The 14,942-nt window shown below is 35.5% G+C and overlaps 1 protein-coding gene across 1 annotated transcript; it reads right to left on the reverse strand.

Annotated features, from left to right (window-relative positions):
* Window positions 1-670: 670 nt before the first annotated feature.
* LOC126680705 (sodium/hydrogen exchanger 8-like) lies at window positions 671-12,700 on the reverse strand. Its single transcript, XM_050375875.2, has 23 exons — window positions 12,305-12,700; window positions 12,037-12,087; window positions 11,845-11,936; window positions 11,344-11,421; window positions 11,107-11,264; window positions 10,828-10,929; window positions 10,637-10,754; window positions 9,567-9,619; window positions 9,427-9,492; window positions 8,637-8,681; window positions 8,380-8,435; window positions 6,861-7,045; window positions 6,484-6,531; window positions 6,192-6,299; window positions 5,603-5,825; window positions 4,856-5,158; window positions 4,649-4,746; window positions 4,323-4,454; window positions 4,009-4,227; window positions 3,675-3,881; window positions 3,218-3,506; window positions 1,650-1,945; window positions 671-1,099 (listed from the first exon to the last, which is right to left on the reverse strand). The coding sequence occupies exons 1-23, from the start codon at window positions 12,507-12,509 to the stop codon at window positions 797-799; spliced, it is 3,435 nt and encodes a 1,144-aa protein (XP_050231832.1). The 5' UTR covers window positions 12,510-12,700; the 3' UTR covers window positions 671-796.
* Window positions 12,701-14,942: the final 2,242 nt, after the last annotated feature.

Below are 14,942 nucleotides of genomic sequence, written 5' to 3' on the forward strand. Positions count from 1 at the left end.
CTGCAAGCTCATGCAAAGATGGCTTTGATTGCCTCCTGCTTACACTGGCCTGTTTCTATTTGCAAGATAAAGATTATTAAACGCATATCTCCAAGCCTTGCCAGCTGAACGAACCCATGTTGAGGTCCCTTCAAATTCGCTCCATTGGCTTCTCCAAAATTTATTTTATAATCGGAAATTGAAGACAAATGGAGTCACCGCATAATTTGTCAAATTAAATCACCGCACTTTTAATTTTATAGACATTAGATCCTTTCATAAAAGAGCGTACTCCGCGCGCGGTTAGTGCAAATAAAATAAAAATTTTATTCATTTTTTCTATTCATGTTTTTGGAATTGAATCCCTGCACTTTTATTTTCTCAAAAAGTAGATCTCTCAATCAAATTTTTCTTTCTCACTTGATACCGTTACCACTTTCTATGATGGATTGACCAACTATATATAAAATTAAAAATGTAAGGATTCAACGTATTACGGAAGGACCCAATTGAAGAAAATGTGACAATGTAGGAATCCAAATATGCATTATTGCCCAAATTGAATCCTTAAAAGTCATTGCTCAGTAGCTTATGAAAAAAACTTAACTAATAAAACAATTACAAATTAAAGAGTAAGCGCAATTATATCAAGGTAAATCATAATTTAAAATCACCCTTAAGACACCATAAATAATAAATAGTTCAGCGTAGCCAAAACGCAAAAATATAAGTTATACATATAGATGTCTAACATAGGAACACCAAAATTCATATGAACAAAGCAATACATACAATCGTGATAGTTGATAATTCAGATTTAAGAAGTATGCTGAAAAGAAAGACAACTCGGCGAGTCAATTCTGATAATAACCTCATCTTCAGCACCGGATTCATCACTAGAGTGACCATCATTTGTGGCAGTACTCGGCTTTGGAGGAGTCGGAACTTTCCATGTCACATTTCTCACCTGTATGTTCTTCTTTAGAGTAGCATTTCCCTCCGATTTAACAGAAAGAAGAGGACGACCATGGTTTGATGCGTCTCCTTTTGAAAATGACATGCTGTTTGACCGGTCCACTAGATTGCCTGAAGAAGGGTTCGTTCGCCGTTGCACATCAACCTTGTGAAACAAAATGATAAATGTAGTAAGTTCAAAAGAACAAAGGTGAACAATAGACAGTGGCTTGTCAAAATGTCTTAAGTGCGTTTTTTTCTTATAGCGAAGAGGAATTACTCTACTTCCCTCTTCATGAAATTTTCCAAATGACGTAAGAAGACATGAAGTTATTGATATGATATCAAGCAGGCGCATGCAAAAACCTTCAAACTGAATCAACAAATTCAGTTCGGTCCAGTTTGAAATTATAGAAAAAATTAATTTTTTGGTTATTTCACTTTGGTACAAACCACTAGTTCAGTCAGTTTGAAATTTGTAAATCTTATAAGATCAGCTCCCTTAAAATCAAAAATTTCAATCTTTGAACTGAATGCACATCTTTAATTATCATGGGGTCAATTTCAACTACTTATTAAATGATTTACACGTCACTCAATCATTCCCTACAAGCATATTTGTTTAAGTTATTTCAAGAATGCAAACAATCTGCCTAGAAAATATCATATAGAGGAACTTCTGAACAAAAGTAAAAGCAAGTAGTAAATTAACATACCATGCTACCATAGATGCTCAGCTGCATTGCTCTTTCAGACAAGCTTTTTGCTTGTACATTATTAAGGTTCTGCTCGATAGATTTTTTCTTGCAGAAATTTTCAGGCCAACTCATAAGGGCATGATCTCTGCTTCCATATCTAAGAGGATGATCACCTGTATGAGATACGAAAGAGGACGATTTTCTCTGCAGAGGAATATCAGCTTCCAATGCTGCAATGTCAAAAATTATTACTCTTGCTCTCGTCTCAACTTGATATAATGATTTACCGTGAGAGAAACTGGCTGTCCTGCCACCTGCAGTGGTAATAGTCAAGGTTCGCAACCAAATTAACTCATAATTGTCAATTGTCAACAAAAAAAAAAAAAAACTAATGTTGGTTTGCAACTAGATTTTAGACAAATCATATACTGAAAATGTGAAAATGTTTACTGACTAATTTATGTAGTTGGACCCTAATAGATATATTCATCATCACACTTGAGTCACCCAATTGTTTTAAGCATGAAAACGCTCCAACGAGTATCACAACATCTATTCGTTCTTAAAGGGTTGCCAGTGCTTTAAAAACCGAACCGGTGGCCAAACCGGCGAGGCCACCGGTTCCCGGTTCGACCGGTTAAGTGAATTTTTTTTTAAAAAAAATATAGAATTAGCGATAGATTTAGGTATTTAGCGACGGATTTTTCGTCGCTAATTCTTGTTGTCTAGTTCCACAAGCAGTTCACCGGTTCAACCACCGGTGTAACTACCGGTTCAATCTGGATCTTCCAATTTGATCCAGTCCAACCTGGTCCTACCCGATCCAACCGGAATTCCATTTTTTTGCAGTTTTTGAGCCGGACAACTGGCCGGTTCCCGGTTTAACCGATTCGACCAGCCGGTCCGGTTGTTAAAACACTGAGTTGCCATATATGCCTTCAAAACAGTTGCCAGATTATATTTATTTGTCTTTAGTTTGCCATGTATCCTTTAATTTTCTTTGACTATCTCTGGCTTTTCATAACTCTGGAATTTAGAGCACAAAATACTTCTACATTGCTTTAATTGTAAAGGTGTATTCGGAGCAACAAAAAACACACAAAACCTTGTTAACAATGCATTTTACATATACTAATGAAAAATAATAGCTTTTACTGGGAATAGCTATTATTAAAGCCAAGAACTTATCCTTTCTGAACTTGAATTAGCATAAGAACTTTAGGATTGGGTTGTAAGCAAACTAAAATAAAAAAACCCACCCATCCAAAAGCCATAGACTAGGTGCTAGGCTTAAACCCAAATCCACCTGTCCTGGGCCATTTTCCATCATGAGAACAAAATATAAAATGGTAATGCTTTTTCATTTTGTTCTTGTATCCTCCTCTACCTCATTTCATTCTCTAGTGCAATAACTAGTGACTACCACATACCAATGTAACAAGAACAAATCACAAAAAGCTTCACCAATAATGAGCGACTAGGTAACCTTAGTTTGCACATCGATAACATGAAAGTGCATATGCAAGTGCAGCACATCTATTATATGGCTATGAACTCAACCTCCTTTCCTCAAGTTTATTGCTTACCTGTTATTTCTTCATTCTTAATGTTTTGAGTTCCATGTGCATTAGAGCTCTGATTTCTATATGGAGGCAACAGTGCTGCAGGTGATGTAATCAATTCTTCTTGAAAACCATGGACCTTCACAAATCCTTCTAACAGAAAGCCAACAGAATGGTGAGGTACTTCTATTGTTTCTCCCCTTATGTATATGTGCAGTATCGATCTTTCTGCAACAAGAGTCCTCATATCTTGCATAGACATCTTTTCAAACATTTGAGGAAGCAAAATTTTGGCCAATATGATGGCACTTTCCTGGAAAAAATAAAGAAGAAACAGAAATGAGAGTGTTTCTTTTGTGCCATTGTCATTAAAAGTTCGATTCAATTGTTGTCCATCTAATTTAAAGCCTTATTCACTTTCTGTATTTCCTCTCCAAAAATCAAACTATTCACCAAAACATAGTTTTAAGAAAAACAGTACCTGCCACAGGAAGTCTTCTACTGCAGGGTCTGACTTTAATGCTGATAGTATTTTGTCGCTATCAATAAAAAAGCAGAGCACCACAGAATCTGTTATTATGTCACAGATGTAAGGCTTCCCAACAAGCACTTCATATATCCCCAATGTGCTCCCATGTGTAAAAGTTGGGTGCAAAGAGTGCTTGTTCCTTATACTGTTGCTTCTCCACTGCCAAGACATAAATATGTATTTGTAACATACTCCAGCACAAAATTAAACCTCTTATATTTCAACTAAGTAACAAAAATAAAAATAAAAGAAACAAACAAACAAACAAACAAACTTGCTCAATTACCTTGACAACACCATTAGAAATAAGCCAAATACCACTTGGCTTGGTACCCTCTTTGCACAATGGGACACCACGTGATTTCATTGTTCCTTTGCTATAACCTTCAAGTGGTTCACGCAATGTAGAAGGAAGTGCCCCCAACAAAGGATGCATGTTAATCAAATCAGTTATTTTAGGAATCTTGACTATGGGTGGATTCCTTAGAAGTCTTTTTAAGTCGGTCTGCAAAAGAGGTGAAACACATATTTTGTTTAACATTCGAGAAGATCAACAAATTAGACAAAGACCATATACTGTAAATTACTGTAGGCAAGTACTTGGACAGCATCATGAAGGTGAAGCATCTCCTTTTCTTCCAACAGCCCAACCATTTCAAGATTTTGGACATAATCACTTAAATGATTCAGAACTGAATAAGTTACTTGTCTGGTTTTTACAACACGTAGCACCTGAAATTTTTTAAATTGTCAGCAGCACCCATTAAAAATGAAGCCAGACATTTTAATAATACTGAGTTACCTGAAGAGAAAATAGGTAGGAGCAAATGACATCATAGTCTACATGGATCTCAACTAACTAGTTCAAACAGCCAACCAAAATCTATTTTTAAGTAAATAAGATAAGAATATTTAAGTTCACAAACCTCAGGAAACGTAGCACGAACATCTTCCAGGAATTCTCTTGCTTCTTCTCCTTCTGCCTCACTTTCAGTAATGACTAAGGAAGCAACTTCACTATCACCTAGAAGAACAGTGGACAGGAGGTAAAACTTTTAAAGATGTAAAGATCAAGGTAAAAAAATCCTGTTCATCAGAAAAAACCTCAAAACTTAAGCCAAATAGTGTTTAACCTATAAAGTCATGCAGTTGCCGTCGTGCAATTCTGTGTGCACGTAAAAATGCAGCACAAATGTAACATGCAGATTCCAGTCTCCCTACAATAAAATAAGTAACGAGTTTCCGTGGGACTATGCTTGCTTGAAGAAACCTATAATAACTTGGGAAATGAACGTTATCCTTTAATCCCTTCCAATCAGATAAAGGCTCATGGGAAGCCATGTCGATTGCTTCATCTACGGATTGCATCAATACATTTGCAGTCATCTGGGTTATCCTTCCCTCTTCAAGCATTCCCCAATAAGCAGATTGGACTCCTGGAATGAGATAAGATCTCTCAAATCAGCATGAGTCTTATAAAAATTTAACAAGTTTCCAACTCCAAAAACGAGCATATTAAAAGTAAGTGCCATGTATTTAGCTGTAAGAAATAGTTTAGCCATTAGTGTCACTTGATCGCATATAAAGCAAGAGAACAAAAACTCTTAAGCGGGCCAAACTTAAATATTTTGAGTTGGAAAATCCATATTTTGAATCGAAGACCTCATAACTGATAAGTTTTCCAATATCAACCCCATTTCCATTAAGTAATGGGGACTTGAACCATGAACATGATTAATATGTAAAACTCTTTTCCTCTCAACTGGAAGATATACCAAATTTTGAGTTTATTGATCTCACCAAACAGCCTATACATGGGAGAACAAATGGAACAATTAAAACCATGGGAAAATAGAGTAGCAACAGAACAATGGACATACCATTTAGAAGCCGTATCCGTATATCCTTCAACTTTGTTGGGTCGAGATCTTCTTCAGATTCAGCAGGATGCTCATGTTTTCCTTCCAAATTATTCAAGCTTGGAATGTATCGTTTGACAGTAGGCCAATCAGCAGGTCCAAGTTCTTCATCGTCTCCTAGTTCACCAAAAGCTGCTAATGCTTTGTTCAACATTTCATACTTCGTGTAGTCCAATATGCGTTTCTGTATAAAGGATGGAGAGAGTGTGAGAGAGTCTCTAACAAAATGATTAAATAAAATTGAAAGAGACATAAAATAAAATGTAGAGTGAATGATATACTTGCTCAGTTATGAGCTAAGGTATCATAATTCACAATGTAAGAGATTATCCACTTCCATTCATCAGAGAACTTTTGACAACACATTACTTGCATATTGATAATTCTCACAAATATTCTCATAAAAAGTGCAAGTTATTGAGAGATGTTATACATTTTTCTCATGGTAAAGTCCCAAAGTCATTGTATGAAATTTATGTAAAACAGAACTATACAGGAAATTCAGAGCATTACTGCAATGTGATTCTCGGGATGCCAAAATAAACCTAACCTTTGCTGAAGATAGCTTATTCATATCAAGAAGACGCAAAATGAACTGTGTAGTTGATCCATTCACAATAAGTGTCAGGAATACGATTCCACCAGTGAAGAAAACAAACTGAGAAGAGTTGCAAGAATTAACAGCCGTCAGCTACTTAAGATGGTATGCAATATACTGTTGTTGAGTTGAAATGCCAAGCATGTTTCGATATATGAAAGGTACAAAACATTTAGTGGACGGGCGTCATATCACATGACAGAGAAAAACATGTATGCAAAAATGATATGCTACAACAACTTACCAAAGTTCCTGTATCAGGACTTATGTACTTTGAGCTGTCGCTAGTGCGCTAAGACAGAGAAGAAACACAAATTAAAAAGGAAATCACAAGGCAAAAGTTATTAGTAAATATAATAGACAGTTATATGAGAAAGTAACAAGTTCAGCTGGATTTGGATGGCCATAATTGATCTAATATGGTTGGCATAAATGTGTCATTATATACCCATGTACAACTTTTTGGATTGAACAGAACCATTCCACCATAGTTAACAACATAGGATTTCATTAACCCGAAGAAACTCTACCACGAAAAAAAACACCCAATAAAGAATAAATGGGCAAAGTACATTCTGCGAATAGACAATGCTGGATTGCCTATTTCATGACATGAGTTACCTTAACAGATAGTGAAAGTGACAAGGCAACAGCGCCTCGCAATCCTGACCATATGAGAATAATAGCTTCCTTCCAATCCAAACCATAACCAAAATATTGTAGAAATGGAAACAATACTGTAACAACTACAAAACGAGATACTTGCACAGAAACATAAAGAAGAAATAGGTATCCCCAAGAATTTCCTGAAACAAAAACAAGATATATCAGAGATGCCTTAAGAAAACAATTTTGAATGTTCAATACAAAAAGAAGTGGAACCATAACATTAAACTTTCTTTGCTTTGACGTTAGAAACGAAAATTTGAGATTCACATCAAACCTCTAGTCCAGGAAATTGTTATTCTTGTGCAACATGAAGTGCCATAAGAAACAACACTATATTGGTCCAAGACAGAACGTAAGTTTATAATCCTAAATTAAGATCTATACAGATATATTTGATGAATATAGTTTTAGCCTTGTGATTTTGGCATTTTCTTAAAAAAAGGGTTTCAAATTTGTTTTGGTCAATATCTAAACCATAAGTTGAGGATCTGTTAGCCATCATCAGATCCACTTCTATATCTTATATCTATCATAATAGAAAACCTCTCAGAATCCCAATAGTTTTAAGATTGCCCCATTTCTGGCTAACCACAATAACATCTAATCAAATATCAGGTCAATATTGGTGTTTCAAATATAGGCTTTCTTCCTTTGTCCAAAGAATCCTGTTGCAGTAGCTGAGAGCATTAGGAAGATCATGACTCACGGGAGAACGAGTTAAATTTGGAATGGGAAAAGGAGATATTACCAAACTGGGATGCTAGGAAGGGACTTGAAGAGGATGATCTCTTTGGGAATTCCTACTAAGTATTCAGGAATGCGAAGGGAATGGTTATACGGGGTTGTGTGACATGGAGGGTCTTGAGGAAAATATATTTAGAGGTTCATGTACCATGCAGTTATTATAGAAGCATTCTTCACTTGATTTGTTCAATAGAGCTGCTATAGCACATACTCAAGTGATTGCAAAATCTCCTTGAAGTGAAGAAAGTTTAGTTCATGTTTTCTATTTTGCTCTTTAATGAGCTCAGCTTTTTATCCTTCTGGTTTCTTTCTTTTGCACCATCCCATTTAAACAAATTGAAAATGAGAAGATAATGATTACATTCAGGGCTCTCATGTTCTACCACGGTGGATATACATTGGGATGTATCTTAAACTGGATAATACATCCTGAATCAATTGTCAGAATGCATGGTGAAGACCTTAATGACTTTGTGTATGTGTCCATGATATTCGTAATGTGATCTTCCCTCATAACTAGGTGTTCATTGAGCACACTTCATCACCAATGCGAGAAAAACCTAATCCAACTTGGAATTACTTTCCTCTTAGCCAACATATAATGATAAAAAAAATAACATAAAAGACATAATCCATTTAAAGTGTCTATAAGATGGTGTAAAATTTTCCGTAAATAGACCTACAAATCTTAAAGTTATATAAGAAAATAAAAGATTTAAGAATGTACCATGGTTATGAAAGATATCATCATTGCTGAGAACACCTTCGGCTATAACAACACCACTGCAGAACAATAAGAACAGTTGTTTAACTAATTCATAATCAAGACATTTCATCTCTGATTTTTCTTTAAAATTACATCATTTACATGTTTATTCATACTGTATTTCTCTTTTGTGTTTTCCCTTTCCTGAATTTCATTAATCTAGACACACAAGAAAGAAAAACAATCAACAACTAAATAATTCTATTTAAATCACTTACCTCAATATGAAGATTAAAGTATTTGCAATATAAGCAACCATTTCCCTGAAGGAATAGCAGATGTGCAGATGGATTAGTGACTGATAAAATAAATCCCACCAGAAAGCCACTTTGAGAGCTTATTTTTGTGCTTGTCAAGCTCTGAGATATTACAACTACCTCAACTGAATTATGTTAAAATAAAAATTAATAGCAACAGGCAACACATAGACCTTAATTACATGTTAAATGAGGGATGCTATAAGTCGTTTTTAGGCATGTCAAACAGGTACTATTCTTAAATAACTTCTGTAATTGGAAACCGTTACCTTTAAGCATACACAGATCTTTATATTATCAGGACTATACAATCTTCATTACAATTAGAACATATATTAAAGCTTAAACGGTACTCATAAAAGCCAAGAGAAATATAATTTATTTTTTTGTTAATTCATTTCATGCTACAAATTGTAATTTTAAATAATGGCTACCTAATTGCTTAAGCACAACGAAAATACAGCATTTTTGATTTTACGTACTTCATTTAGTCTTAAACAACTAAAAGCCCCGGGAGTTGAGGTATATGGAAGACAGTGCAAGGAATTTTATGCAATTATGTGTGTGAACATCTACATAAGACACAAGGAATGAATTGGATGTTAATATTTTGCTAATTTGTTCATCAAGTTGCCTCTATTTCTCTTTTTCTTTACAAAAAGAAAAAAGATAACTATAGGCAATTAGAACAAATTAAACTTTTATCAATAATTAACAGAAACACCAATTAAAATAGAATAATGTTTGGTACCAAAAATGGTGCAAGCTCTGCTGCCCATCACCCTTGAAAGCAGTCCTGGCAGCTGCAGCATAAAACCTGCTCCAAAAAAATATAACTGAATACATCACATATTCAACTTAAAAAGAAAATTTTGAATTTTATCAACTTACATTCCTAAAGCCATTACTGCCAAAACTCCAGAAACGCCGGCACCCTCCTGTGCCTATAGTTATTAAAAACAAGAAAAGATAAGTTTGTTAGGCACCAATCGAGTATTTGTATTTACAGAAAAACACGATAAGTGTAAATCATTCCTATGCTTTTAAGAGCCAACTGCATCTAAATAAAAAATAAATGACAATTGTATTTACTTTGAGAAAAACATATTCCCATTTCTTTTGCCGGATTCCATCTCCATTTCTAATTCGCACTTGGTTCAGAAAAGTTAAAAAACTTGATTTAATGATAAAAATACATTATGTTTTTTCCTGATGCATAAAACCTAGAGCAAGTACATATGTATTCCATCCAAATTTTGAAAGCCTCGCTTCCCAATTTTCTGACTTGGGGAAAAGAATTTGTAGCAATTTTTCCTTGCTCACAAAATTCCTCAACAAGATATTTTTGGTAAAAAATATCATCATCTTTCGGTGATTCATTTGCTAACAAGTTCTGGAAATCGCAAAATTCATCAAAAGTGGAAAAAAAAGAACACCCTCAGTATTTCTAGTTTGCTCTTCTGAAGAACATAAAGATATAGGTAACTCTTAAGGATTAAATATTGGAGAACCTTAAAAAATTGGTGACACACAAAGCTAGTCTCAATTCAAAGTTCAAACTGTGGTTTAGATTATATATGTGGCACCTAAAATCATGAGACCAAAAAAATACCTTTGCAATGATCGATTTCTTAAAAAATTCTCTGAAAATTCATTCTACCAGGTCATAACCAGTTTCTTACAACAAAATTATTCAAGAGGAATCGGTCAAGAATAGTCCTTGACATCCCATGTTCACAAGATGAGAAAGAGGAAACAGAAGAGCCAAAATCCAAACCAGCAAGTTAGAGAGTACAAACTAGCTAATTCCAAAGAACAAAAAACTTGAGATGTAGAGAGCTATTAAATGCCTGCAATGAACTAGTCATGCTAAGGCAACCTATGGTTGAATTTTTTTATTTTATCAATCAGAAACGATAACAAATGGTTCTAGGGATGATTTTAGTTAGAGAGATACATACAGTGAAATATGCAATATAGCTCACAGCAAGTGTCAGTGCAATCTCTATCACTGTGTCATTAAAAATAAACCCAAGCCACAGAACAGAAGCAATTCCAAAAGCAACACCAATTCCTACACTGGACAAAGAAAAGAATCTCACAACCGCAATAGATCTGTTATCAATAATGACTAGAGGCAACTGCCACCTACGCTCCAAGTGAGACTTGTGCCAGAAATCTGACTATCATCCCCCCATTAGAGCTCTCCCCAAGGACCATACGATAGAATAACTGATAGACCACAATTGCTGTCCTGGACAAATAAACATGCACAATCCAGAGAAAACAGAGATAAATAACAGATTTATTGGAGAAGAAATAGGAAGATGCAATCTTTTAAAATTGCAGGGAAAAGTTACTCATGTTCTCAACCAAATCTAAAGTCTTTCAAACAAACAAAAAAATATCACAAAAGAAAAGAAATCGATACCCATCATTCATCAAGGATTCCCCTTCAATTATTGTACTCAATTTTTTGCTTGCACCAAGCTCTTTTAACAGAGCAACAACAGCCACGGGATCAGTGGCACTCAAAAGTCCACCAAGCAACAATGACGTTTTCCAGTCCCAGTTATACGGAAAAATGAGCTGCAGCATAGCATTCAAGATGTATTATTATCGCAAAGGCAGATGAGCTTACAAAAAATGTTTGTCTATTGTACGATACCTTCAAGACGGATCCAAGAAAGAATGTTGAGATAAGAACTCCTGGACCGGCAAGTATAAGCATTTGTGCAATACATTTCTATATTTAGCAAGAAAAAATTAATTAGTATTTAATAATTTGTAGTGTCCTGATTTCCAAGTGATTCTAATACTGTAAAAAATCATTGGGTCGGATACCTTATTCATAAAGTTAATATTTTCTCAATCCTTTAATTTTCTGTACACTTTTTGTAGCCAAATATTTATTGGAAGGTACAAAAAACTGTCCGAACTACTACTGCTCAAAAATAAAAAATAAAAAGACACTTAAATTATTTAGCGAAGTACGTGCAAAACCAACAATAAAACTGCAGACTTCCACTTTCAATACTTTAAACAGCCTTCAGATTCGCAAATCAGTAATAATAAAAACATAACTTTTATTGGAAAGTGATTGATATTCACAGCTAGTGCAATCAAAATAAAAAAAATTAAAGACTTCAACAAAGTGAAGCAAAGCAACCTTGATTTGGTGCATTTCCATTGAAAATGAACTCTCAAAAAGAAGGGCAGGGAGGAAAACCGCCAGGAGAAGGTCCGGATCAATAAGTGCCCCTGAAAATAACATCAAAAACAAAATTACTATCATTTCATAACTGAATAATCTCGGCACAGTAAGCTAATCAAAGAGAAACCAGCCACAATCAGAACTCACAGATACGAATGCTATCACCAAACTTTCCCAGTCGATGATGTGTGCCATATTCTGCAGGCATAACAGAATCATTCTTTTCAGAATAAAAGTCAACCAATTCACTACAAATCACAATTTAATTCCGTAAACCATTTCACAGCACCAGCAAGCAAGACTAATAAATGAAGTAAAATTTTCATAAATAAAAGCTAAAAAACAAATCACTAACAAATAATCAAAATTAAATACACAATTGAGCACAAAACTAAATAATAATATTGAAATTGACCTAAGGAACCGAGAGCAATGCCGATAACTAGAAGAGCAACGGTATAAGGAACTCTGGTACCACGCAACAGATGCCTACACGCAATTCCGAGCACTAAACTCAACCCGAAGAACAAAACGGCGTCGCTTGGATTGCTTTCAACTCCTTTCTCAGCTAAAATTCTGTAAGGTACCTCAACGGCTTGTTCTATGACTAAATCAGACATGGCTGGATCAGCGAGTTAGATTCGCTGAGTTGGATCGGATGATGGGATAATTGTGAGCTGAGTTAGATTATATGAAGAGAGAGGGGTGAATGAAGACAAAGATAGTAGGATGAGGTGTGGCCAAAGATTGATGCTGACATTGAAGGTCTGCTTTTTTTTGTTATTTTAATATAGTTATCGGGACTCACCTTGCTGTTGCAGGTTGATCTGTCTTCATATTTTAGAAATTTTGAGTTAACTCGGTGTATTGATGGTATATTAATTTTAAAAAACGGGATTAAAATAAAAAAACGTGTAAAGATAGTCATTTTATAGGCCTAATTACTTAAAAACCACCTATCTTGTAATTTTTTTTCATTTATACCATGACCAAGGAAAATTTCAATTGTAACCTGTTTTGAATTTTATGTTTCATCTCTACCCTAATGAGTTGAATTGACCTTTTTTTTTTTGAAAAAAGTTTAAATTAGTCTTTCATTTTTAACCTATACTCTAATAAAACGTTAATGTTAATAATTTATGTATCTTGTTTTTAATATTTTCATCTTTAAATTAATTAAATTATCAAAAAATTTACTTTTGGGGTACAAACGAAACATAAAAATCGAAAATAGGGTACAATCGAAAATTTTCTTAGGTCATGGTATAAATGAAAAAAAAGTTATAAGGTGAGTGGTTTTTAAGTAATTAGGCCCATTTTATATGGAATTAACTCTAAATTAATTACCAACAAGCTATAACTCAAATGGTATAAACGCTAGACACAAAGTGTCAAGGTTGTGGGTAGCTCAAATGATAAATCTAGACACAAAGTGTTAAAATCGTGGGTTCAATTCCTGCCACAAGTGCTCTCCCTTTCCAATTATAAAAAAAAAAACTCTAAATTAATTTACTAACAAAATTTAACTTTACTTATTGGTTGTTCAACCTATAAATACTGATGGATACCGAATCCTACTGTAAGTATAATGGAGCCGAGTTGCAGGAGATCTACTCTCAGGTGACACCGGACTCCCCCTGAAGACCGAAAAGGTATGAAGGAGATGCCGAATCTCTAAGATTCGGTAACACGCTAATAAAGACCGAATCCCACATGATCCGCCAAGAGCGCGTCAGGCCCGGGATTCGGGTAAACGACTAAATATGGAAACCTTGTCCTATTTGGACACAAACACTACATATGGAAGGATAAGCTCTACTTTAGGAAGATAAGACTATTTAGGAAGACGTTCCTAAATAGGACTCTTATCAGATTAAGGTAGATCCCGACAAATCAGGAGAATCTCTACGATACGGCCGAATCCCTACAAAGTAGGATTCACCTGCCTAATACAACTCTACTAGGTATATTCGACTACTATAAAAGGAGCACGAGGTATGCCTAGAATCACAATTACATTCATATACTCAAAACGCTGCTCAAAGCTCTAAACTGACTTTAGCATCGGAGAGTTAATCGGACAACCACCGTCCGGTTAGCTTCTACCCTGTTTTGCAGGTTCACTCACCGGTTCAGAAGGCAGACTCCATCAATTGGCGCCGTCTGTGGGAAAAGCTTAACTAAACTTCAAAAGAAGGAGCTTTTCTGAACTCAAATACAAATCTCATTGAAGAAGATGACTTCTGAAAGAGTAAACCTGAAAGACAAACAACCAATGGACCCAAAAAGCACTCCGGAGATAATCAACGTGACGGAAGACGGGCTTCACAACTCCGGGGAAAAAAGTAACACCGGAGGACCCTCCTTCTCAACACCTCAGTACCAAACTAATCCGATAAGGGGAAGCAACCCAATTGCTTTCAACCTAAGCACTGAAGAACAAGCACCAAATGCAGCGGCACAAGATCCACACAGCGAAATGCTGAAAAAGATACTAGAATCTGTACAGGCAAATCTAGACAGATTGGCAAGTGAAGCCAAAAGAACAAACGACAGGCACGAAGAAACTATGAAAATGCTAAGGGAAAACTTCAGCCCTACAGCTCCCAGAAGAAGAGAAAGAACAGAAAATGCAAACCCAGGCCGACGAGAGACAAGGGCAGAAAACAACAAAAGCAAGGAACCTCGGACCAGAGGAAACGAAGAAAGGAACGAAGCAAGAAACCAGCGAGAAAATAAAACCAGCGACGAGGAAAGTCCTGACAGAGAAAAATCTAACGAGGAATCGCCGGAGGCACCCAGAAATGAGCACAACCAGGAGGACGCCCGAAGCGGTCTGAATACGAAAAGAGACGAACGAAGGGAGAAGGAAAAAGAAGACGCCCCACCAAGGAGTAAGCGACAAGAAAGAGATGCAGGGAAAGAGCAAAATAAGAAAAAACACCAAGAAGGAGAGGGCGAATCATCAGAGACACCCCAAAAAAGCAAAGCCACATATGTGGTGGAAGAAGATTTAGAAGAGAAGATCGCCAAAGCGCTCAAAAAACTAAAAT

This window comes from Mercurialis annua, linkage group LG5 (genome assembly GCF_937616625.2).
Source record: "Mercurialis annua linkage group LG5, ddMerAnnu1.2, whole genome shotgun sequence".
NCBI classification, from domain to species: domain Eukaryota; kingdom Viridiplantae; phylum Streptophyta; class Magnoliopsida; order Malpighiales; family Euphorbiaceae; genus Mercurialis; species Mercurialis annua.